The following is a 27,259-nucleotide window of genomic DNA, read 5'->3' on the forward strand; positions in this document are numbered from 1 at the left end:
ATCCGGCGTGGTCGCAGAAAAAGTTGACCGTAAAAAGGTCACTCGTCGTCGTACGTACTTCTGGTTGGTTTCTCTAGGTTCTTCTGGTCCTTAGGAAGCCGCCGACGTCGATGAAAGTACGCTAGGATCTCACTATCCGGGGTGAAACCAAGAAATCGGCGCAGCCCATGAGAATGCGCCCGTCGACCGCGTTGCGGGGCGCATCTCCCTCCTAACAGATTCGGATTATTGCTTTAATTATCAGTGAAGGAACCATAACATCTGCTCCAGCTGAGGTTTTGGTAATCTAGTGTTTAGAGCCCCATTTTAAGATGAGATGATTATGACCACAAGGGATTATGACCACAAGGGATTCGTTAATGTGCGCCCAATGCAGGGTACACGGGTGTTCTTCTATTTCTTTTGTAACATCAGAGCTGTTTAAGCCGGCCGTAAGTCCGTGACGCGTAAACAGAAAATGTGGGCCGATCCTGGCAGTAGTGCAGAAAGGGCCCACATACGAGTACCCCCGTGAACTAGCGAAGCTGAGCCTGGCTAAGTATAGCTAAGCATGGTGGCGACTATTTAGGCTTAGTCAGTCATCGATAGCCAACCGATAAACAATCAATAGCTAATTGATAATCAATCAATAATAAATAAATTTCCGGAAATGCTGGGGATGATTTCGTAGTCCTTCATCATCATCATCATCATCATCAGTCTATGCGTATGTCCACTGCAGGACGAAGGCCTCTCCCTGCGATCTCGAATTACCCCTGTCTTGTGCTAGCGTATTCCAACTTACGCCTGCAAATTTCCTAACTTCATCAGCCCACCTGGTTTTCTGCCGTCCTCGACTGCGCATCCCTTCGCGTGGTATCCATTGTAAGCCTAATGGTCCACCGGTTATCCATCCTACGCATTACATGGCCTGCCCAGCTCCATTTCTTCCGCTTAATGTCAACTAGAACATCGGCTATTCCTGTATGTTCTCTGATCCACACCACGCTCTTCCTGTCTCTTAACGTTGCTCCTAAGATTTTTCGTTCCATCGCTCTTTGTGCGGTTAAGGACCGCACAAAGAGCGATAGCCCAAATTCGTGGCCAATACCTTGCGATATTCAATCGATAGCCAATCACTAGCTAATTAATAATTGATCAATAATCAATAAATTCCGGAAATGCCGGGGATGACTTGGTAGTGCTTAGCCTAGCCCAAACACGTGGCGAATACCCTGCGATAGCCAATCGATAGCCAATCAGTAGCAAATCGGTAATGTACAAATACTCAGTAAATTCTGGAAATTGCTGGGGATGACATGGTAGTGCTTAGCCTAGCCCAATAGCCAGGACTAGCTAAGTGCCCATGAGCTCCGCTGTTTCTTTAGCATTACTCCTCCAGTGCAAGCTACGGCAATTTTTTTTAGTATTTTTTGTATTTAATCCACGCACAGCAAGCATAGTGGCTTGTTCGGAACTCCTGCTACGTGGTTCAGCCATGAAAATCCGGTCGCCTGGTCGGAGAGGCCGCTAATGAACATCTCTAAGACGAGCGGCTTTCCAGCGGCGACGAAGAAGTCACGCGCCTCCCCCAGTAGAACCATGCGCACTACCAATTATGGCTCGGATGCGGCGGACTGGTCTCGCATGTGCTCCGTGCGAGGTGCTGGCGCGGCGGAAATCGTAATCATACCGCGGAATATAACCTACGTGCTTCACGCGATTGGCATTGAGCGTTTTAGCACTGTGACGAGTTTATGGAGCTCATGGAGTGCAATACCGAACAAATCCGCAGCAGAGGTGAATCAGACTTGCAGCATTGCTTCCTGTAATTTCTGGTAAGAAACTTCTCATATCTCACGCATGCCTAAATTACACGCCAACACGTCTCTAGTCAGCTGCAATTCTTGGGTTTCTTCAAGCGCTACGATAGTCTTTAAACACATTATGAGTGGGATTCATCTCCCGATAACTCGGCCTTTTCAGATTTGCGGAGGAGTCCTTTTGGCGTTCTTAAACTTGTATTTGTCTTTCCCAATAATTGATTTTGGAAACTGTAGTCACAGGAGTAGCCATTTTTGTGTTCGTCCTGCAGCTTGCGCTGATCACGATTATAGTTGTATGCACAAACTCAATAAAATAGGAGACCCATTGGAAGCAAGGACTGCGGAACTTAATAGGTACACGTTAAACAATAAGCACATTTCACTTTCCTATCGGGATTAGCAATGTCAAATCTGAAGCGATCTACTATGCTTAGGAACGTAAATAAAGAGAGAATACTGACCGGTACAGTGCCCAAAACAGCCAAGCTACTTTCATTCGAAATAGTCATAAACCGGATACAGAGGCTCCTTCTATAACTAGCGATGAAGTTAGAAGGGCCTTGAAAAACATGACCAGGGGAAAGCTGCTGGAGAAGATGGAATAACAGTATAGATAATCAAAGATGGAGGAGATATCATGGTTGAAAAGATTGCGGCCTTTATACGCAATGCCTCACAACTTCAAGTGTACCCGAGAGCTGGAAGAACGCCAACATTATACTAATCCATAAGAAGGGAGACGTTAAAGAATTGAATAATTATAGACTCATTAGCTTGCTTTCAGTATTGTATAAAATATTCACCTAAGTTCCAATAGAATCAGGGCAACACTTGACTTCAGCCAACCAAGAGAACAGGCTGGCTTCAGGAAGAGATATTCGGCAATGGATCATATCCATGTCATCAATCAGGTAATCGAGAAATGTGTGGAGTACAATCAACCTCTCTATATGGCTTTCATAGATTATGAAAAGCATTTCATTCAGTAGAGATACCAGCAGTCATAGAGGCATTGCGTAATCAAAGAGTACAGGAGGCATACGTGAATATCTTACCAAACATCTACAAGGATTCCACAGCTACCTTAGTTCTCCACAAGAAAAGTAGAAAGTTACCTATCAAGAAAGCGGTCAGGCAAGGAGAGACAATCTCTCCAATGCTATTTACTGCATGCTTATAGAAGAAGTATTCAAGCTCTTAGACTGGGAAGGCTTAGGAGTGAGGCTCAACGGCGAATATCTCAGCAACCTTCGGTTTGCAGATGACATTGTACTATTCAGCAACAATGGAGACAGAATACAGCAAATGATTGAGGACCTTAATCGAGAAAGTGTAAGAATTGGGTTGAAGATGAATATGCAGAAGACAAAGATAATGTTCAATAGCCTGGCAAGGGAACAAGAATTCAGGATCGCCAGTCAGCCTCTAGCGTCTGTAAAGGAGTACGTTTATCTAGGTCAATTACTCACAGGGGACCCTGATCACGAGAAAGAAATTTTAGAATAATAAAATTGGGCTGGAGTGCATACGGCAGGCATTGCCAAATCCTGACTGGGAGCTTACCACTGTCGTTGAAAATAAAACTGTACAATCATTGCATGCTAACATATGGGGCAGAAACTAGGAGGTTAACAAAGAAGCTCAAGAACAAGTTAAGGACCGCACAAAGAGCGATGGAACGAAAAATCTTAGGACTAACGTTAAGAGACAGGAAGAGAGCGGCGTGGGTCAGAGAACAAACGGGGTTAGCCGATATTCTAGTTGACATTAAGCGGAAGAAATGGAGCTGGGTAGGCCATGTAATGCGTAGGATGGATAACCGGTGGACCATTAGGGTTACAGAATGGACACCAAGAGAAGGGAAGCGCAGTCGAGGTCGGCAGAAAACCAGATGGGATGATGAAGTTAGGAAATTTGCAGGCGCAAGTTAGAATATGCTAGCGCAAGACAGGGGTAATTGGAGATCGCAGGGAGAGGCCTTCGTCCTGCCGTGGACATAAAATATAGGCTGATGATGATGATGATAATAATAAATGCAGAACGACCACAAGTTTAGTTTATTGAAACGTGCAACATTGCTGAATTCAGGAGAACCATTGGTTCTTTTAAACCATAAAGTTGATATGCCTGTGTCTGACAAACATGTGAATATCAGAGACGCTTCATCTATATTTCGCTATCAAGACCCTCTCGGCCCCGTGTTCAATGATAGCTTAATAGCTTGCGTAGCCGAAATCAAGCTTACGCTTCGTGTCCGTTTACACCCTTGAGAAACCACACGAATGTAGCACTTGGCACGCTGGCATCGTAATCCTCACGCGTAGCCGTCACACAGTCAAGGTCACCGTCGTTGTCGATGTCGGAGAGTGCAAGACCGGCCTGAAAACCCTCGAAAACCTGTCAAAAGAAAAAAAATATGCACAGGCACAGATTATTATTTGTAAAAAATAAATTACTCACTTCACAACACTCACACTTTCCGTCAAAAGTTCTTCTGGAGACGTATTGTAACACGGCGAGAAAAAAAGCAAAGACAAACACGGTCCCTGCGGCGAGCGGCCGCATTTCAGCGGCGATCTTTGTTATCGATCACCTCTGCTAGCCTTCGTCTGTAAAGAAGCAGGCAATCATACAAAACAGTTGACATCGTCGCCGCGCGCCGTGCGCTGTATAGGCGAGTGAAAGCTTGCGATGGTGCAAGCGCCCTCCTTCTGTAGTGCGCGAGGCACGGCGGGGGGGGGGGGGGGGGGGGGGGCAGACGAGAAAAGGGGGGCGGTTACTCCGGTGGCGGCCACGCGGGCGCCGTGTCTTGAAAGCGATCTGCGACGTGGACACATCATAAGTAGTGACACAATTGCGGATCTCACCTACACTTACAGCATTAAGTGAGTAACCTGGACCAACCTAGAAGGAAACTTGGGGAGCGCTCATTATATCAGCAGTGTATCCATGTCGTCTCCCAAGCTCTGCAGAGTAGTGAGTGACACCATCCTACGGACTGGGTTGTCTTGCGCTCCCACCCCCTACCTGACCACATTCCGAGCAATTTCGAGGAATGGACTCAACACTTAAAAGAGGCCCACGAGCAAATTTAGAGAAAGTTCGCGCGCACGGTGCAAACACTAGTAGGCGACTGCCACCTACTCCATTTGTGGGAGAGCCATAAAAGATTTCTCAGACGATGGAAAAAACGACGCCTCAAACGCACCCTATTAACCAGGATAGCGGCCCTCTCAAAGGAAGCCAATTCTTAGGCAGCCCAGCTAGCGACGGAAGGATGGGTACAATTTACAAGACATAGCTCTTTACAAGACACTTTAGGGCCAGCACAAGCGTGGACAGTCCTGAGTAACATGCTGGAATCCAACAAATCCAAAGCTGCAATGAGTCGTGCACTGCAAAGAATAGCGGACAAGTAGCCGGGTACAGACCAACAGCTGACCAAAGCCTTAGTCACACGCTATATATGAGACCAACCTCACCCACCTCGTAACGCTCAGTATAGTGGGGCACCCAACCAAGAGTTGAATGCTCCTCTCACCAAAGCAGAAGTCGTTGAGGCCGCACAAGCAGCAAAAAGAAACACGACACCGGGGCCAGATAAAATTGCAAACGCAGTGGTTACGAACCTCAGTGACGATCTCTTGGACTATACTACCCGCTACATCAGCCAACAAGGTCAAGTACCTCTCGAGGGAAAGAAAGCAAATATCATAACAATCCTTAAACCAAGAAAAACCCCAGTAATCGATCTCTTGCGTCCACTCTCATTCACGTCTTGCATGGGAAACTGTATGAGACAGTCATACAGAATCGCCCTTAGAATTACATTGAATTCGATAACCTTTTCCCACCTACCATGCTAGGTTTCAGGGCAGGACTATCCACAGAGGACGCCTTTCTTCTTCTGAAAGAAGTCTTATGCCGTATACCTAAAGGTAGCGAACACCTTATTCTTGCCCTCGACCTAAAGCGGATTAAATAAAAAAATTTAAAAATCAAACGTTATTCGAGTTGGCGATCCTCGCTATAAAACAAATGGACAAATAAATCTCAGCGTGGATGGCGACCCCATTGCTGAAGCCACCCAGCCTGCATTCTGGGTTTCTGGGTGCAACGCAATGGCATGGCTACACGCACAATCAAAACGTTACGCCCCACAACTAAACAGATCTCAAGGATGATACGCCATATAACGTATCACCATAAAGGAATGAAAGAGAGAGACACCCTACGGCTAGTCCAAGCTTTCGTCCTTAGTCGAATGTCCTATGGGCTGCCTTACCACCGCCTCAGCAAGTCAGAAAAATATCAAGTAGACGCCATCATTCGCAGCGCGTATAAAGCTGCCTTAGGGCTGCCTATACACACTCCGACTCAAAGGCTTTTGGTCCTTGAACCTACATAACACTTTTGTGGAACTCCAAACTGCGGTGCTGGTCTCGCAGAGAGACCGCCTCAGCATCCCCGCAGCAGGCCGAACTATTTTAGCCCGCATGGGAGTCCCAGTCCCTCTAAATACAGGATATGTATGCTATGCAGGATATACCTAAAGAGTGTCGCAAGCAGATATGCACCAGACCGCTTCCCAAGCATTCCCAAAGTCGTCGTTTGGCCAGCGTCAAATGGCTATGCCACCAGTTGGCATCCAAACCACATGCCATAAACGTAGATGCAGCTCCATACGCAAAATTACCTTGTACAGCAGTAGCTGTAGACATAAAATACCAACCCGTCGTCACCGCATCATTAACCACATCTTGCATTACTTTTGCGGAGACTGCAGCACTTTACCTTCTACTACCCTTAGGTTGCTAGGTCCTAACTTGCAACACTACCATACTATATTGTGGTGCACAGGACACCCGGGCCCCATAGGCAACGAATCGGCTGATGCCCTAGCTCGTGATCTTTGCAACCGGGCCGAGCAGCCCAGCTCACACGCTCTGCCTATGCCAGAACGCCCACGTAGAACGTTGGAACACCAGCGTTTCACAATCCAAAACAAAAAAAACGCCTTCCTGCACAAATCGTTAAACGGGGAAGAGGCCTCGAGCCTCAGAAAAATCCCAAACGATGTGTATCCGCATCTCCTAAAACTCCACGCACTCTCTCCTACAAAATATCACGCTAGATGCCCGTGGTGTTGAGGGAGGCCAACCTTTTCCCAGATTTCGTGGACGTATGAAAGAATGCCGACAGAGGTAGCCATTCAGCATAACAAAAACCAACAACAATCATTAGCGGAGCAGTGGGAGGTACAGCTCGCTAGCTCGAACCTGGAGAGGCCGAGGACACTCCTTCAGCAAGTCCAGCGGACGGCCAAGGCCAGTGGAGCCCAGGGCTAAGGGAGCCACCTATCACTCTTTGATTCCTTACCCCCACTCCCTGCCTTAAAAATTGACAGTCGCTTTAGCATATGCCAAAGAGGGTGAAGGCGAAAGCCTGCGCGCTCAAGAGACATTCAATACATTACTTGACATTCTCATTCGTATGCGTTGTTACTTCCTATTACTTGTTTTTTCCGATCAAAGGTCGCAGGTTCAAATGCCGTAATTGATGCTACCTTAGTTAACTGGGCTTTAATTAACCACGCCCAAATTAAGACGAAAGGTCGTGTGTCCGAGTGCTTTTATTACCGCAGTAATATTTAAATCTTCCTTAATTAACTTCGATTTAACGCCGAAGGTGGTGGGTTCGACTCCCACATAAGCTCGACGGTTCGACTCCTACCGAAGGTCGTGGGTTAGAATGCCTGAATTAACTATGTCTTCATTAACACGATGATGAGGGTGACCCGCGCACCATCAAATTTATTGCGTGAGCATTGCTTGGTTGACCCGCGCAACATCAGAATTGTTGCGTGAGCACTGCTTGCTTACTCAGAAGACGATGACGACGCAAGCAAGCAATTGCGCTTAATTTTGCGTAACCAACTTTACGTGCCTTCAGCAGCCACGCTAATTCATGTTAGCCCTATGAGCCATGAAATCGACAATCGAATTCGGAATCAGCGGCGTCTAACGAATCAATCGTCATTACACACGTTAGTTGAGAGAAAGCGACAATCGCAGTCACTTCAAGAACTTCACGCGTTACCACGAATCGAGCCCTGTTTGGTGCTCGGTTAGAGCCATCGCTTCGATGGGTGCCGCCATGTTTGTTGACGCAAAACTTTTGGGGCAGTATTTGGGGCTCCCATTAAATCAGTGAAATAGCGTGCCCGACGCAAAACTCAAACGCAGTTTTCGTCTCGCGCATGCGCAGTGGCTTTAATGCTATTTCTTTGGCGCCCCAAAACGTTTGGGGCCCCTATTCTAAAACTCTCTAATCTCACCGATTTGACAGACTCATGCATCTACGCTTGCGCGTAAAAGCATGAATGTCCAATTAACCGCCGCAGAGTGGCCCTTCTATTTATGAACTCCTCGCGGGCAAGCGAGCACGTTGAGACGATTGGCGCGTTTTGATTTGGCCTGTTGGTGCAGTTAGAACGCAGTCGACAGCTTGCGCGGTCAAGGAACGCGCGGGAAAAAAAACGAGCCTTTCCCCTAGCACAAAATGGGGGTAAGGAAAGCTTGTCCTGGGTGCACCTAAACTAATAATGATGCGACGGCTGCGACGGAGAGAATGACGTCACTGACGGCATGCCCGCAGGCCGCCGTTGTCGCTTGCGTTCAATGTCTCGAGTTTGCTCGGCGGCGCAGTTAGCAGCATTCCCCGCCATTTCGGCTTGCGATTCCTCGAAATTAAATTGCTTCAAAATTAAGTCTGTCCGTTACGCTAAGACAATGAATGACTCATACCCCCTTAAGCAATGGCTCATACCCCCGTAAACGCGGCCTCCCCGTTACTACGACATAAGTGAAATTTTTACATTGGAATGATTAGCGGCAACGTAGCTAGCTGTGGAAGCAGACGAAGACGACGAACGTGGGACCAGGGGCACGAGCGCGTACCGAGCACAAGCCCGAGCCAACGAGCCAGCTGCGGATGAAGACGACGACGTTTGAGCGAATTCTGATGATATATCTTTTTGCGTACACAAATACCACCGAAATCAGTGCCCTATAACAAGCCCTTCGCTCGAGAAAAAAAAATAACAACACTTCACCAAAGGGACTATAATTCCTTCGTATCCCACACGTAACCAGTGCCTCTGCCGATTTCTTTAATGCGAATGCATTATATGCCCCATGAAGCGGAAACATTGGTGTCGTCTAGCTTTGGTTAACCCTGGTTGATAGCGTAAGCTTCACTGCCCTGGCTAGGCCCATTGTCGAGATGTGGCCGTGGTGTGGTTTCGCAATGATATACAGGCATGTTTGCAATGAGTACAGTGTTTATTCATCATTTTTTATGCCTATGAAGACACTGCGGTGATCAGTAAAGTAGTGAGACTTGGTTGCAACTCGCAGCCGGGCCCAACTCTACTCGGGCAACGGTGGCAATGTCTCCTTTCACGGCTTCGTAAAGGCCTAAATGTAGTCCGACGTAGCGTGAACGCGCGCACACGTTATGCCACGTTGGCGAGAACGAGAGCGGCTATAGTTCGACCGATGGTTCGACGTACTGGCGCCGCCAGCGTAACCGGGTGCGCGGCCAATGCGCTCCGACGCGCCCGGCGTCTGATGACGCTCGCCCACCCGCACGCACGCACGCACGCACACACACACACACACACTTACATAGACGCATGCACACACACACACACACACACACCTATAACGTCGGACTATAGATGGCTTGCACTGACGTCATTGTAGCCGCCATGTTGGTGTACCGACACGATGATAAGCTGGGTCCATAACGTCACGTGAAAGCTTTCAATAAGATGGATTGGACTGAGGTGCTCATAGTCGCCATGTTGGTGCCTCGACACAGGGGTAAGGTGGGTTCATGAAATCACATGAAAGCTATGACATGAAAGTGCGCCTTAAGCTTGCTCTTTTGGTTTGACCTCTAGCTCTCAAGGTGAAAACTATTGGGTCGCCGACGTCTGCCCGAGATAGCGTAATGAAGCTTTCGCTTAAAAATATGGCGTTCATTGATATCATCCGATGGTACCAAAAGTCACGTGCCGAATCGATGACGTCACGTTCCTGGCGCTGGAGCGCTTCGGTTCGAACTGCAAAACCCCATGGTGAACAGCCACGGCGTCGGACCTGGTCCACTCCGAAAATTGGATTAAGGTGGATTAAAGTGTATGAACGTAGATTAAGGTTAATTATAGTGAATTAAGGAGGATTAAAATTGGTACAACTTAGAGCAAGGTGGATGAAGGTGGAGCATTAATTTAGGGCGATGACTTAGACAAGTCCTCTTGCTTTCGCATTCAAATCACGTAAGGATACTAAAGTAACTGTCCATCTTTTTGTTTCTTTATCTGTGTTTTCTATGTATTTTTTTCTCTCCTCGGAAAGCGTGTGGATGTCGTGTGCCTTTTCGGAAAGAATTGCTAGCCCTCTTTCGTCTTTTGATGTTTGTATATGTTTATGTGAATAATAATATTTTTAACAATAATAATAAAGGTCGCAGTTTCACCCGAAAGGCGAAGCATCGATTGAGATAGCAAATTAGTAGACATCTATACGAAGTAAGGATAGTAGTTTTATAGGCCATATAAAGTTGTAAATATTCGCTTACTAACTAAATAATCAAGCACAGTGTCACGTGCGCACAGGTAAACATGAACACATCTCGATCGATGACCGCGGGAGCTCATCAAAACGCTGGAGTGAGAAATCGCGCCAGTGGCAGCGAGCAAACTGACCTTCGCGCTAGCTCTCGCTTCAACGCGAACTAAACGTCGAAAGCGCAGCGCATACGAAGCTACCGGCACTCGGCGAATGCACAGTGGCCCATCGCAGATCGCTTTGAAGATGAGGCCGGCGCGGGCGCATACTTCAGCCGCGTCGCAGATCGCTTGCAAGATAGCTCCGTGAACAGCAGCCGCGTAAGCAGAACACTCCCTCCCCCCTCTAGTCTCCGTCGCCTCCTCCCCGTTCGTCCCGCGTAAACGAAGAGCGTGCGCTTCCGGCCGCCTTCCTCTGTCGCGTGCGCGAGATTAAGGTGCGGTTGCCGGCTCACCCTCGCAAGCCTTCAATCGCACACACAAAGCAGGGTGCGTGGCGACAATTTTATTATCGTTGGATTTTATATGGAACATCATGGCGACGATGGCGACGACGGCGACGGCAAAAATGAGCTTGGAGTGTCCATATAATTGCTATCGCAATAATAAAAAAAAAGTTGTCGCAGTTTCACCTGAAAGGTGAAGCATCAATTGCGATAGCAAATTTGAAGAGAGCTATACGGAGGAATGATATTAGCTTTATCAGGTGTATAACCTTGGACATGCAGCAGCACCGGCAACACGCAGAACTGTTGTCGACGCCGTCGGCGTTTTGCCCGCGTTCGCTCAAAATGCGTGCGGCGTTGGTGACTGTTGCCGGAGCCTCTGATATAAATAGGCACTTGGTGCCGCAGCTAAACGTCGCCTCCCTTCCTTCCCCCTCCCCCCCCCTCCCACGGCCTTTCGTGCGTCGGAAGAAGGCACGTTTGCTCCACATATATGGTGATTGTAGAGGAGGAAAGAGACGCCTACTTCTGCAGCCCTTAAGGGAGCACAGAGCAGAACGCGCGTTTGTTCTCCGCCTTGCGTTCACTCCCCGTGAAAGCGCGCGTCCCTCGCGCCCTTTCACTCGCACATACAGCGTTCGGCGCGCGGCGACGATTTCATCTCCATTGACGTCATACGGAACCTCACGGCGACGGCGACGCCGACGGCAGAAATCTGCTTTTGAGTGTCCATATAATTGCTATCGCCATAAAATAAGTAAATAATTATATAAATAAATAAATATAACAACTATTGATAAGGAAGAGGCAATAAAGAGATTGGAATAGTGTTGCCATTACATGTATGGGTAACTTCACAGGAGAAAGTGGATATAGACTCCACTCTAGAGTGCAGTAGCTATAGAAACCTAATTAGCTCAGGCAGGCTAGATGATTTCTTTCCCCTCCGAATCTAAAGAAATGCCATTAAAAATCATTATAATTATCATGGCAAAATTCTTCTGACAGCGAAAACAAGCAAATTCATTGAAATGCTGTCCGGCCATTCTCCACTACGCGGAATGCAGAAAAGCGAGTGAGTTAATCTTTTTTGCAATATCCCAAACTAAGCGAACATACACGCACGCAGGCAATATGAATCGCTCACCTTTCCTACATCTGGATATTCGTGCTGAAGCTGGTTCTTAACTGCGCCCGAAATAAGAGGCAGAGAAAGCACTCCAATAACAACTGCTAGTCTAGGAAGTCGCTGCATGTTGAGTATTAGAGCGGCGTTTAATGTTGAAACAATTTATCCTAGCTTTTATACAGAATTCGCAGTGTTTCGCAATGCACGACGGCGTCCCCGTCTGCCAGGCTTCATACTGCAAATAATATTCTCATTATCAGGGGGCGGGGGGGGGGGGGGGGGCTATTCTATAAACGTCCACCTTGTGTGGACCTGTCTATTTCGTCTGCTCCTGAAGTGCTGGCTAGCTAGGGGCGCCTGTCTTCTTCTCACGCGTGCCCCGGCCCAGCCAATCAGAACTGCAGCTGCAGACGAATTGAACATGTCCACGAGGTTTACTTACAAAATCCCCCCCCCCCCCCCCCCCAGAACTGCTTAAATTTCTGCTGCGTTTATTAGGTTATCTAAGATTGGTGCAGGACGAAATATATTTATAGCACATTGACATTTAAAAGGAGCCCTCGTCAGATCGAAACTAGAGTTTGCAAAACAATCTTTTGGGATAACTTTCTGCATACGACAAGTTGTCCATTTTCGTGTCTGATAGTGTCAGATTGAAACTCTGGAACGTTTTGGAAGAACTCTCTACATACGACGCGTTGACCCTGCCGTGTCTGATAGTGTTAGCTTGAAACTCTTGTACGCAAAACGACCTTTTAGAAAAATTAACAGTATGATTAGCATACACGAAAGATGGTGAAGGTGAAAGCCTGCGCCCTCAAGAGACACTCATTAAATTACTTAATATTCTCATTCGAATGCGTTGTTACTTATTACTTGCTTTTTCCGACCAAAGTTCGCTGCTTCGAGCACCTTAATTGACGCAACCTTAATTACCTGCGCCTTAATTATCCTCGTCCTAATAACACCAAAGGTCGTAGGTTCGACTCCCACAAAAGGCTCGTGTGTACGAGTGCACTAATTACCTCTATAATAATTAACTGTGCCTCTATTAACATCGCCTTAACGGCAGGGGTGGCGGGTTCGAGTGCCTGATATAACTGTATCTTAACACGGTGACGACGGTGCCCCGCGCGCCATCAAAAATGTTGCTGAGCGTTGCTTGACCCGCGCCCCATCAGGATTGTGCGCAAGCGTTGCTTTCTTACTCATAGAAGACGATGAAGATGGTGCCCCGCACACCATCACAATTGTTGCGTTTGATTGTTCGCCTTTACCCCTTTTGTACGTTGTTGGGTGTATGCTTTATTTTATCCGGTGTGGCCAGTCCCCCTCGTGGGTACGAGCCATGCTTTGAGGCAACAACAACAAGAACAATTGTTGCGTGAGCATTTGCAAATAGGTTAGACACGATGCCAGGCAGGTGTGCTAAATAAATTACTGTACCGACTCGTCATCGTGTGCGATTTCGCTTCGACGACATGGTTTCCGCTCAAGGACGCGGAAGGTCGACTGAACGATGAGACACATAAGGCTTTCACCTTAATAACTGTCTGCATACCACAAGTTGTCCCTCTCATGTCTGATAGCGTCATATTGAAACTTTGGTTTGCAAGACAACGTTTTGGGAGAGCTCTACATATGACAAGTTGTCCCTGTCGTGTCTGATAGTGTCAGATTCAAACTCTTGCATGCAAACCGACCTTTCAGAATAACTCTTAACATACATCAAGCTGTCCCTCTCGTGTATGGTAGGGTCAGATTGAAACCCAGGTTTGCAAGACAACCTTTGGAATAGCTGTCTACATAGCATGAGTTGTACCACTCCTGTCTGATAATATCAGATTGAAACTCTGGTTTGCAAGACAACTTTTTGGAATGACTCTCTAGATACGTCAAGCTGTCAATCTCACGTCTGATAGCGCGATTATGGCAAAATATGTTGGTATTCTTTAGTTGGACTGCATTGGTCATTAGTATAGCAATGAACGCAGGTAATCCCCAAGTTATAGAGCTACATGTGCACCAATGCCAGATGGTACTAAATAACGTGTCCAACATTTTACACAGAACAAAAGGCACTATAAATGAAGACACAAAATTTGCTTACAAGTAAGAATCTAAACAAACATAACAGAAATTATACCGATGAAAAGTATTTGAAAACTTCCCTATTCTGTTTACAGTAAATATTAACAATAGCGAGGTCTCAGCGCTTTTATAGTGACTAGGGCCCAAATAAAGGCATATAGTCTGTACTTCATAAATTCTGTCAATAGCTTTAATAACTTATAAAATACAAATACCTCACGGAGGCAAAACTAAAATTTAATGTTCAGAAGGACTATACTCGTTCGATAACAGACAGCAAATGTGCTAACTCATTGCTGCAGTAGATGCATCACACAGGGCTGCATGCGTTTATATGATGCCCTTTGTGATCATTTGTGCTACTTATCCCTAACGGGAAAACATGTGAATACTCTCTTCAACTAGCGAATACTCCTTGGGAGAAAACAGTGGTTCCGAGCTTTTGGCTGGCGTCTCACATTCATCGCAAACTACTTCACGAAAGGTGACGGAGCATGACATAAAGCTGTATGCACTTGCGAAAGAAGTTTCACTGCAATTTGCGGACCAGTTCTCGAGTGTCGTGCAGGGTTCCGCGAGTCAAAGTCGCGCCAGTGTGGCGCTGCACGAGCTCATCTTGCAGCCCTTGCGATTCGAGGTGAAAAGTGGTGCAGCCACGGGTGTGCTTCTGACTTCTGCTCATATCGCTGAAGCCTTTGCGACAAATGCGCACTTAGGAAGGAAAATTGGGGTTGCTTTTTGTTACGGTATACCTCCCCACTCAGGGACTATTATTTTGTCGAGGGACGGTGTACGACCCTCGACTTGTGTCCATAACCCAGTAGATGGGCGCCTCGACGTGCCTCATCGCACGCTCCTTAGTCTTATTGAAGAAATTGACATAACTTCTGGTTTGTATATAGGTCATTCTTTATTTCTTTTCGAGTAACAAAACCTCCTTCATGATTTTATTTTGTTTTCTTTCTGACATTCTTTTACAAGCGCGACCTTCAGTCTTCTTTTTTTTCTGTTCTTACTGCCCCCTCCATTTCTTGTGATACTTCTACTTTAGTCTGACATCTGTTACCTTATTTTATCGCGATAGCAATTACATGGACACTATATACAGGCGAATTTTCACCCTCGAGATCGCCCTGATTTTCCAAATAACATACAAGTGCCTTAAGAATCCATCCCTCCCCGTCCAACGTATGCTGTGGGTGCGAGGGAAAGCACGGGAGATGGTAGTCGAGAACGATGTGGGCTTGACACCCTGCTTTTTGCGTGCCGTCTTCGCGTGCACCCAATTGAAAAGATCACGTTACCCAGCTCAAGTAAAAGCGGCAGAGGCGGTAAGCGCGCACTAACAAGATCAAGCGCGTGAGTGAGCGTTTTCCTGCTCTAGCACAACCGTGAATGTTCATGGCTGTTCCCGCGGCCGAATGCTCTAGTGCCTCCCCCCACCTACCCCGTGCACCTTCCCCGACATATCTTGAATGTAATGTGCAGCGGGTGTAAAGCATGCGGGCGAGCAGACATGGTTGGTCGCTTCTTGCACGCTGAGAGCCAGCACGTTCCAGTGCTTTCCAGCGTGAAACTCGCCCTGGATCGCACTGGCGGCGCGTGAGCTTCACCGGAACACCTGTGAGGTCGCTGAGAAAGAGCTGGGTCACATGGGATGTGACACTGGTTCCGCTGCTATAACGCTGGGGCACACTGATGTGTTCTGTAAACGCGCTGGTTGTCGCTGAAGTTCACTGGCGCGTACTGGAAATTACGATTGTTTAATTTTTGTCCACTTAATTGTGACAGTACGTAAGGAACAGGATTTTTTCAATATTAAATGCTTGATAGAATATTACTGTGAGATAATAGTCTGCTGTCCTATAAAACACGATATTTTGCGCTCACACATGTCGGCAGCTTGGAATAAAGTTCCGTGAGCTGCTCCATCTGTGAATTCATATGTGCCACTGAGGATTACTTTTGTTTCTCGCATTTTCATTTGACTTGACCTACATTTTTCAACGAAAACTCGCGGTGGTTTCTTCGTGGCTATGGTGTTGGGCTGCTAAGCATGAGGTCGCGGGAGGAAATCCCGGGCAGGGCGGCCGCATTTCGATGGGGGCGAAATGTGAAAACACCTGTGTACTCAAATTTAGGTGCACGTTAAAAAAACCCAAGTGGTCCAAAATATTCCGGAGTCCCCCAGTACGGTGTGCCTCATAGTCAGATGATGTTTTGTCACGTAAAGCCACATAATTTAAGTTCTTTAACGAAAATACGTAAACGAAGATAACGCTTCGTTTTTTTAGTGGTCCATTTTTAATTTTTCATTCACTCATGCGGAGTCAATGAGGGCTCAGCAGCAGCCCGCATGCTTACCACTTATGCCAAATCATGTCAGTTTCACAACCCTGACATGTTGGTGTAATGCTTTTATCTAAGTGTTTGGAGGAGATGGCGTGACCGATGATGGTAAGTTGTCGAAATGTGTAGTCGACACGAAATAAACAAATCCAGCAGTCGTTCGAACGCGTTTTAAGGGACTCCAGGAAGCATGCATGCCCCCTGATTGATCTTATCGCACCAGTAACAAAGCTAGAAGCAGTGAAAAGCTTTTCAAGCTCAAATACATAAACTGTAGAATTCACCAGGCACCCGCGCCATGATCATTTCATTCCGCCGAAGGTTTGGCCTAATCTGCCGGCTGGGTCCGTATGGACGCAATGGGCCCTTCTGCGCTCGGGAATAAACAAGTCTGACGAGGAAAAATGACTCTATAGTTCAGCTTTGGTAATAGCGGTTTTAACTAAACAATTTTTTCGTGTCTACAGTGACCACGCAAGAAGCGGTGAACGCTGATGCGATGCGTTGTAAGCGTACCTATATGTCCTGTCGCCTAAGGCTGCCAGCCGCACTAACTGAAGCTTCTCTCATCTTCATCATCGTTTATTGGACCCTTAAAGGCTCCTTGAAGGGCATTACAAAAAAAAAGAGGGGGGGGGGGGGTACACCAGTAAAAAACAGCAGAAAGCATGATCAGCGTGAAGAGAAATGACAATTTGCGTAGGAGTGATATCACAGAAAACGTATGTACACAGAACGCTCGAAAAGTAACATACTTATTACCTAAATGCTTAGCAAGTAACAATAATTATAAGCATACATAAACATCATATACACATATGTAAAAGCGTGCAGATGTGGGCGCAAGGTATTAACGTGATTATGAGAAAGAATGGCTTGTTATTGTTTAATTTAAGTTCGTCAGGCAGTGCAACGATTGCTTCGGGTAAGTTGCATTCCTCTAGGGCTAAAGAAATAAATGATTTGTTAAATGCGGTGGTTCTACCGAAAAGTCGTTGGATGCTATTAGAGTTGAATAGGCGGCGTGAATAGCGGGCGGGAGGTAGTTGTAAGGAGCTATGCAAGTTCGGGAAGCAGTAATACAGCTTATGAAAAAAGCATAGTCGAGATAGTTTGCGTCTGACGTTTAGATATTGCAGTTCGAGCGACTCTCTAATACTATTGATGCTCGAATGGTAGTTGTAGTTGGATCTTATGCAGCGATCAGCACGATTTTGCACGGTTTACAGTTGCTTAATTAGTTAGCTTTGCTAAGTACTCCAAATGGATGCCACATGTACAAGTTTAGTGCGAATGAAAGTTACATATGCTATTTGGCGGACTGAGGGTGTGCGCAGAGACAAAGTTCTCCCAACTTAACCAAGTTTCTTTGATGCATTTGTTACAAGTTCAGTAATGTGTTCAGATCGCGTTAAGTTCCTACTGATTAGGATGCCAAGGTACTTGTATTTGTCGACATGTATTAGGTTCGGCGAATTTAAGTTTCTTTGATGCATGCGTTACAAGTTGAGTAATGTGGTCAGATCGCGTTAAGTTGCTACTGATTAGGAAGCCAAGGTACTTGTATTTGTCTACATGTATTAGGTTCCGCAAATATAATTAGTAGTCGTATTTAGAGTTAGACTGCATGCGGGACACTCGCATAGCTTTACATTTAGACGCATTAGTCTGCACAAACCAGCGCGAGCACCAGATTTCTATCAAACAGAGATCGTTTTGCAGTAGTTCGTGGTCTTTAGTGGTGGTTATGCGGTGGTACAGGATACAGTCATCAGCGAATAGTCGAATAGGTGATGATGTTTCCGAGGACAGGTGATTTACGTAAACTAAATAGCGTAGAGGGCCAAGCACTGATCCCTGAGGGACTCCAGAATTTACGAGAGTCATAGCGGAGTGATGACCACTGACCACTGTGAACTGTAAACGATCACATAAAACGGATTTAATCAATGAGAGGGCTAGCGGATTCAGACAACAAAGTTTGAGACAACAAGATTTATACAACAAAGTTTATTTAATAGGCGTTTGTGTGTAACGCGGTCGAAGGCTTTAGAGAGAGAGAGAAACAACTTTATTTGAAGGCTTTAGAGAAATCTATGTCTATGACGACAGTTTGAAACAAGGAGTCTAAGTTTAATTGGAGGTCGGTGATGAATTCGAAAAGCTGAGTCTCGCAAGACAGACCAGGTCGGAAGCCGTGTTGATCCTTTCCCGTTCCCCCGGTGTAGGGTAGCCAACCTTACGTTATTATGGTTAACCTCCCTGGCTTCTGTATTTCTCTTTTCTCCCCTCCTAAAGAAGAAACGATTACTTTCAAGATGATTGGCAACGTGCGAGTAAATGATGGGCTGGAGAATTTTGCAGACAATGCATGTAAGCGAGCTAGGGCGGTAATTTGATGGGTTACAACGTTCACCCGATTTGAATACTGGTGTTAGCTGTTTTCTAGTCGTGTGGAAAACAGTAATCTGAAAACAGCCTATAACCATCATCTGACTGAGATGTGTGACTGCACATATGTGTAGATCGGAAGGCTTGATTAAACTAAGATCATGCGGCATTTCATGGTTGCGAAGAACAAAAAACGGCTATTGAAATCGGTAGTAACAGCCCGTACAGCGTCCCAAGCTGGTGGTACAAAGAATATTTTTTTAGAAGTTGAAGAAAGCACTCATCGTAAAAGAAAATCAGTGCAGGGCCTCATGAGAGCATAATATTCCACTTAGGTATTTTTTTCTTATAGAAGTTTACGTTTTAGTTGAATGTAGAATGCGTATCTAGTATATCTGTGCGTGATGTGTAAGCACCAATTGAAACTTCGTCTCGGTATTGGCATCGCAAATTATTCACATCTCATCACTAGCCGGCGTGCCTGAAACTATTGAACACTGCCTTATTAAAGCGACACATTTAAGGCCTCCGTTAGGCAGAAAGCATGGCATCGCTGGCGTTGAGCGTACGTTGACCGTGAGCGAAAATTGTCTACAAATCACAGCTTGGTGCGCGGCGCATTTCTAACATTCACAAAGCGACGCATGCTGCATCCGTCGCTTGTTTCCTTGTAGCACCACGAGGTGGTGCTCGCCTCTGCGCAACTGCAGCTGCGAGCGCAGAAGGAAACATAAAAAGTGGGCAGTTTGCACTAGTGGTGCAAGGCTGAGGTAAACAGCGGAGCTGGTGATCGACCTAGCTTCTTCCAGGTTCGACTAGGCTTGACTAAGTTTTGCTAGGAAATGCTAAGTGCTGCCAGGCACGGTATTCCGAATCGGCTCACCGACGACGCGGAGATTCTCTTTGGCTGTGCGACGCGTTTCAAGATGAGCGGCTTCTTCGGGTGTCCGGAATTTCTTTGGGTCGTCCCATGTCAAGGGTACATGTACTCGCCACAGAGTGAACGAGAGTTCTGCCGCCGCCGTGGCGGCTCCGAGCTTTATCTTCCCGGTGGCGTCACGGCCAAGCTGCACCTCCACACTTGCCGGGGCCTGGCTGCTCGAAACCTGCCGAACCGCCGCCAGACGCCTGCTGCAGTCACGGACCCCCCGCGCGTTCGCCGCTAACGCGTGGAAACGGGGAAGCGCGGATGGCGTCCGCAGCAGCTCTGCGCGTTGCCTCGTTGGTGCTGCTACGATTTGTTTCTCTCTCTCTCGCTCTCATTTCCTGTTTCCCTCTCCCAGGCATAGCTCTCGACGCGCGCATGCTCTCCTTCCCTCTCCTTAACGTCCCATGTCAAGGCAACATGTGCACGGTACGAAGAGGAGGCGAAGCAAACGCCGCTCTTCGAGGTGGTGGCTAGAGTGACCTAGAATATGGGAGAGTGTCCAAAGCGCCGGCTCCAGCGAGGGCCTTTTTCTGTGAACTGCCGCGCCGCGCCGCTGCTGCTCCGGACCCGTGGGCTTTTCGCGCTCGCGAAGCGCGCGGGAAGCGAGGGTCGTCTGCTACGCGCTGTAGTTTTTTGCGTTCAATTTCCACGCAAAGCACTTAAAGTCTATTTAACTTGAACAGTGTGGTCCTGCATGGAGATTACTCATCTTTGAGCATTTCTTTGTACTTGGGCAGCAAGGTAGTGCAACAACTAACGTATCAAACTCATCAGCGCGGCCTAGCTCCGGTGCTAGAGTTCGGGAACGGTATTACGGTAACTGCGCGTGCGTAGAAACGCACTAAATGAGCCCGCGCAAGGAACGAACGTAAATAAATAAACGTTATTCGCATGGGTACGCGGGCAATAGCACCTTGCTTGCAAGAATAAGAGTAATGAAAAAAAGTAAATTACTCGCGCAGTCAAGTGAAAAACTTACATGCATGCAGTGACCGCTTCGCTCACCATTACGCGCTTTTCGCTCATGGTCAGTAGTGGTTTACAGCTATATGCATATTTATTTATTCGAATATTTTTTAGCCACGACAATATTTTATTATGAACATAGCAGAGTGAGAAGGTGTAAGGGAAGCAAGAGAAAGAGCAAAGACGGCCCTAACGCAGCAATATTGTTGGCTTATTTCTGTTCAGAGATTGCGTACACGAACAATTCTTGCTGTACGCTATCTCTTCAATACAAATTTCGCGCATGCTGTATCTTAAGGTTCACCGTGAGCGAAGCTTTTTTCAAATTCAGACATTCCAAAGAATTCGATGCAGCCAATATAGCTAAACAAATATATTTTTTCTACATTGAAATGAATAGATAGCTACTACTGGGCCTAGCATTTACTAATTTCTTTTGTAAACGTTATTACTGGAATAGCCTTGTTTTAATAATCCGTGAATCCTCTCTGAAATTACCAACATGTAACTTCTCATTATACCATACATATTGCGTAAGGTGTGCTTTTTTACGTAAACTAACAAGCATTCATGGCGCGTGGCGATGTTTGTGCTTGCAATTATATTGAGGGGAAAATCGTCTTGAAAATAACTGTCTGATGCACTACAAATTTCACAATGGATCTACATATCTCTAAAATAGTTACCTTCAATAACAGCAAAAAAATGAAAAGCATGTTCTGGTGACTTGTTGCCCCTTTCATTACGTAACTACAAGTACGTAGTTATTGATCAGTAAGTATATTTGCGGTGTACGAACCAGCGAGCATACGCAATAAATATTCCTAAAGTTACTTTCATGTTAAAATTCACTTATTTGCGCTCTTGCAACACAAGAAGGCGAAAGACGAGTTGCACATACGTAATCCATCACGTTCGTTTTCTGACGCGTCGCTTGCTCGTAATTATGAAATGAGGCATACGTATACAATGTTGCACTGTTAGCGTTTCATTTATTTTGGCTTGTCTTGTGTTTTGCCGCGTATATTTCTCGCGTACCCTTTACCTATACACGCCGTGCTATAGCTTAGTGGCTTTGGTAGGTTGTCCTGCTAAGCTCGAGGACGCGGGTTCGATTCCCGGCCACGGCGGCTTACATTTCGATGGAGGCGAAATGCACAAAACACCCGTGTACATAGATTTAGGTGCACGTTAAAGAACCCCAGGTGGTCGAAATTAACAGAGCCCTCCACTGCGGCGTCTCTCATTGCCATATTGTGATTTTTGGGTGTAAAACCCCAGAAATTATCATTACTATTATTACCCTTTACCTGTTCTCTCCATTCTTCATGATATATGGGTAAGTTCGGCACGTTGAGATCGAGATTGACATTCAACACGTTTTTATCGTCACACCCACAGCATCAGAGGGATTTCTGGCCGTCGTCATGTGACCACACGTCATAAGTTGTTATCGTTAATCGTGACGTGAGTGCAAGTATGTGAAGTTACTAATGCCATGACCCATCAGCCATCTTAGTCACACATTTCTGCCTTTCCACACTATACTTTGGTATACCAAGTGAACGAGCCGCGAGAGTTACGCGGTTTCTATTTATTTTTGGTACCACAGCATCGGCCAACAGACACATTCCACTTCCCAAGAGCGCAGTTAAGGATTTCGCCTTAATAAAGAAACACCAGCGCACTGGATGCAGTCTTGTAAAGCAAATCGAATGCATGAAATAAAAGAAAGGAAAGGGTTATAAGGTGCAAAAGCGTTAGCATTAGTTAGCCATATCTGCTACGTTCTCTTGGTTATTATCGCGGTCTCCAGCTTATTTTCTTCTGCAGCACGTTCACGTTGCTCATTCCACGCATAACTAAATGAAGTGAGCTCGCGGAATGCGTTACTCAAACAGCCGCGTAAGCGCGGACCAAGCGAGCTAGAAGGAAATAGACAAAATACCCATATTCACAGCCGGCAAATGCGTTCTCTGTGTGGTGAGTCACTGCGGTATTACCTTGCGGTGACGTGGTACTTAATATATCCGAAATTATCGCGATTTTGGCTAATAGCAACGAAAATATCAGGCTCGTAGCAGACGCCCACCGCCTTGGCGCGGCTTCCGCAGCGGAGAAAGCCCACGGGTCCGGTACAGCAGCGCCGCGGCGCGGGAGTTCACACAAAAAGGTCCTCGCTCCTCCCATGCATTCGCGCGGCGCTTTGGACACTCTCCCATTTCTAGGTCACTCTAGTGGTGGCTAGGAAACGTAATTACGTCATAGTTTGGCGGCAGGCCGCACTTTTTACGGTTATCTAGAACAGCTTCGCTGTTAAAACAACCAGGAAGCTCGCCTTCGTGCATAGCGTTGGCCGCAAGAGTTTCCCGCTAACATTACGGTTGCATAAGCTGCAGTTGCCGTGAAGCGTGGGAAGCAGTCAGGGACCCCTTATTGCTATCGCGTTCTTCTCTCAAAGGCGGAGCTGAACCGTCTCCCATGTTTTAGACTACAACGATTCCATAATATTCTGGGTTGTATACCATAGAAATTCGCAGAGAGACGTTGATAGAAATTCTCACAGCATCCGATATACTGTTGTTCCCTGTGATGACACACGATTCGCTATATTTTTATCGATAGGCTTGCATTGCATATGAAAATATTGTGTGCAAGACCGAAATGCAGAAAGAATACGTCTTCAAAAGCACATTTCTCTTAGGTGATTATGCACTTGAAGGGCCTCTACAATCAATCTGAATGTCAGCTGGATTGGTACACCCTTTTGATTAGATTGTCACGACGTTAACAAGCGAGGCTTTGGCAAAACGGTGTTCGTTTTAATAATGGTTGACACCTGGACAGCGCGCGTACCACTGCGCACTTCGACGTTCTCATTCAAGTGGCCGGCGGCCGCAAGTCGATCCCAGCCTATCTCGCGGGATTTCTCCCCTCTCAAAAGCGGTTGTCCCGGTCGGCTGGTTAAATTAAAATTCATAAAGAGATAGGACAGCTCTAATGGCAGATGTATCACAGAAATAAAAGAATATCCACAACACTGAACAGGACGGCGAAAGGTTTGAATGGTGCACTTCAACGCGGGCGTAGTCTGGCTTCGTCCGTATTACATGCATAACTTCGGGACGGGGACGACATCGACTCAAGCGAGGATCAACACTTTGTGGCATGACCCCGTAATTCACATCGCTAAGGCGTCGCACAACGTCGTATCGGTCAAAGTATTGTCGCAATAATTTCTCCCAGAGCCCACGGTGGTGGACACGGGGGCTATTCTGTAAGTGTCCACCTAGTGACATGTCCATTTTGTCTGCTCCTGAAGTTTTGATTGCCAAGATTGGAGTACGCGTCAAAAGGATACTGACGCCTTCAGCCAATCAGCACTCCAGCAGCAGATGAAATGGACATGTCCACTAGATGGACACCTACAGAATAACCCCTCCAGGTGTCCACACCCACACGTAGTCGCCGGTGTTCTGCTCGACATTCCGTCGGCCATGGCTCTAACGACGGGCGTTGGTACTCTGTTGGCTGCGAATGCGCTTCCGAGCAAGCTGGCAAGTTTCCTCGGCTTTCTGGACAAAGACCTCAGCGCTCTCGCTTGTCGTGGTGCAGTCGTCTACAGGGAGCATGGCGTCTAAAGGTGCCGTGACGCGACGACCGTAGACAAGTTTAAATGGGTAAGCTGGGTGGTCTCCTTCACAGCTGTATTATCTACAAACGTCACGTGTGGCAAAATTTCGTCACATGTCGTTGTGCTATACATCATCATACATCATCAGCATATACGCCAATGTTCTGTTTAAGCGCTTGGTCAATACGTTGGTTTGGGAGTGATAAGCCGTTGTAATCCTATGTTTGCTGTGTGTTAACATGACGGCTTCTTGTAACAAATCAGCTGTAATTGCTGCACGGCGATTAGTAATGAGGACAGCTGGCGCACCATGACGCAGTACAATGTCGTGGACGAAGAACTTGGCGACTTCAGCAGTTCTTGGCCGGGGTAAAGCTTTGGTATCAGGTTTGCTTGCTAACTTCGTGAGATTTATCTAGTGTAAAGGGTGTTTATTCGGGTCGTAGAGCGGCAGCGACAAACACAGCACCAGCAGGTAGGGCGTAGCCAGAGAGCGAACTGGGTACGAGCCAGACGATGGCAACGGGGCTGTTCAGAGTGCCGATCTTCTTCCTCACAATCACCCCTCTGTATGGAAGAGTAGCCATCCTGGCAACCTAGGGAGAGTTCAGTGGATCGTAGTATGGCTTGAGCCGGTCAATGTGTACAGTCTCTCGCCCGCGACGACGGAGATCGGAAGATGGCGACACGGGTTAAACCACGTAATTAACGGGTGATGTTTGCGCAACCACGCGGTAGGGCCCGTGGTACTTGGGAAGAAGCTTCGACGAAAGGCCAGAGGCAGCGACAAGCAGGACCCAAAGCCACCCAAGGGAGTCGATGGCAAAAGGGTGAGGAGGTGGTTTGAGGTCATGACGCTGTTTTTGGCGACACTGTTGAGGAGACGTCAACGAACGGGCAAGTTGTTGGCATTTCTCGGCGTGCTGAGCGACCGTAGCAAATGGTGATTAGTCAGCAGGGTCCGGCTGGTACGGGAGAACCGTATCAATGCTGCTGGAGAGCTGGCGGCCGTAATGTAGAAAGAATGGTGAGAATCCGTTACTGGCTTGGGAGGCAGTGTAATATGCGTATGTGACGAAGGGAAGTAGAAGATCCCAGTTGGAGTGGTCTGACGCCACATACATTGATAGCATGTCACCAAGAATTCTGTTGAATCGTTCTGTTAAGCCATTCGTCTGTGGGTGATAAGCGGTAGTTGTGCGGTGAATAATTTGGCATTCCGATAGGAGTGACTGCAGCACGTCCGAGAGGAATACGCAATACCGATCGCTCAGCAGTTCACGAGGTGCGCCATGGTGGAGAACAAAGTTGTGTAGAATGAACGAGGCGACGTCTTTTGCTGATGCGGCAGGTAAGGCGTCGGTTTCAGCACATCGTGTCAAATAATCTACGGCGACGACAATCCATCGGTTTCTAGCGCCAGTACATGGCAGAGGCCCGTATAAATCAATGCCGACACGGTCAAATGGGTGAGCTGGGCAGGGAAGTGGCTGGAGAGGTGCGATGGAGAGACGCGAGACACACTTGCGTCGCTGGCAGGCAATGTAGGAGCGGACGTATTTGCGGATGAAGGTGTACATCCCGCGCAAATAGTAGCGTAGGCGAAGCCGTGTGCAGGTCTTCGAAACTCCACCGTGACCACACTGGGGGTCGGAGAGAAAAGCGGAGCATAAATCGTTTCGAAGGTGGCGGGGCACGACTAGCAGCCATGTGCGGCCGTCATTGTGGTAGTTGCGGCGGTATAAAAGTCCGTCACGGATGGCGAAATGCTGGGCCTGTAGGCGTAATCTCGAGTTGCCGAAGCCGCCGGAGGGTTGGACAAATATCCAATATCATGACGATCCATGGGTTTTTTCGTTGCTCCGAGGCCATGTCCATGATGTCAAGGGGTGAGATATCATGACTGTCGGTAGAAGTACTGGCGTCTGAAGTAACTGGGAAGAGCGGGAGGGCATCGGCGTCAGAGTGTCTCCGTCCAGAGCAATAGACGACACGGATATCATATTCCTGAAGGCGGAGGGCTCACCGAGCGAGGTGACCCGACAGGTCTTGAGGTTAGATAACCAGTAAATTCGATGATCCGTCACCAGGTCAAAGGGTTGACCATAGAGTTATGGGCGAAATTTTAAGTGCCCATACGATGGCCAGCCACTCTTTTTCAGTTACTGTGTATTTGGCATCAGGTTCTGTAAGGGCACGACTGGCATAAGTGACCACGTATTCGGCATTAGTGTTCTTACGTTGTGCGAGCACGGCACCAAGGCCTACACCACTGGCGTCAGTGTGGAGTTCTGTAGGTACGCTTGGGTCAAAATGGCGCAAGATTGGCGGAGACGTAAGTAGGCGGCGAAGAGTCGTAAATGCATCCTCAGAGGCTTCCGACCAATTAGAAAGCTCATTGTGGCCTTGGAGAAGTTGGTTGAGGGGTGCGATAACAGTAGCGAAGTTGCGAACGAATCGTCGAAAATAGGAGCATAGTCCAATGAAGCTGCGTAGTGCTTTTAAGCTAGTGGGCTTCAGGAATTCGGATACGGCACGAAGTTTTAGCAGGGTCGGGAAGAATGCTCCAAAGAATGCTTTCTTTGGAGACAACGTGGCCTAGTATAGTCAGTTTTCTAGCTGCAAATAGGCACTTTTCAAGTTAAGCTGGAGACCAGCATTCCTGAGACAGATCAAAACTTGATGCAAACGGCGACGATGGGTCGGAAAATCTGGGAAAAAGACGAGAACGTCATCGAGGTAGCACAGAGAAGTATGCCACTTCAGGCCGCGCAGGATGCCGTCCATCATGCGTTCAGATGTGGCGGGTGCGCTGCAGAGACCAAACGGCATTACAGTTAATTCATACGAGCCCTCTGGTGTTACAAACGCGGTTTTTGGACAGT

The 27,259-nt window shown here is 47.2% G+C and overlaps 1 protein-coding gene across 2 annotated transcripts in view; it reads right to left on the bottom strand.

Annotated features, from left to right (window-relative positions):
- Positions 1 to 27,259, bottom strand: part of LOC119440403 (uncharacterized) — a 104,424-nt gene that overhangs the window by 20,437 nt on the left and 56,728 nt on the right. The window contains exons 1-2 of one of the 2 annotated variants that reach the window (XM_037705314.2): positions 12,034 to 12,181; positions 4,051 to 4,202 (exon numbers count right to left, since the gene is read on the bottom strand). The exons of the other annotated variant lie outside the window; for it this stretch is intronic. Of the exons in view, the coding sequence (XP_037561242.2) occupies positions 4,051 to 4,202; positions 12,034 to 12,141 (260 nt within the window). The 5' untranslated portion in view covers positions 12,142 to 12,181. Of the gene's footprint in view, positions 1 to 4,050; positions 4,203 to 12,033; positions 12,182 to 27,259 lie in introns of those variants that run through there. 2 annotated transcript variants of the gene reach the window in all.

Source organism: Dermacentor silvarum, chromosome 2 (genome assembly GCF_013339745.2).
Source record: "Dermacentor silvarum isolate Dsil-2018 chromosome 2, BIME_Dsil_1.4, whole genome shotgun sequence".
Classification (NCBI taxonomy): domain Eukaryota; kingdom Metazoa; phylum Arthropoda; class Arachnida; order Ixodida; family Ixodidae; genus Dermacentor; species Dermacentor silvarum.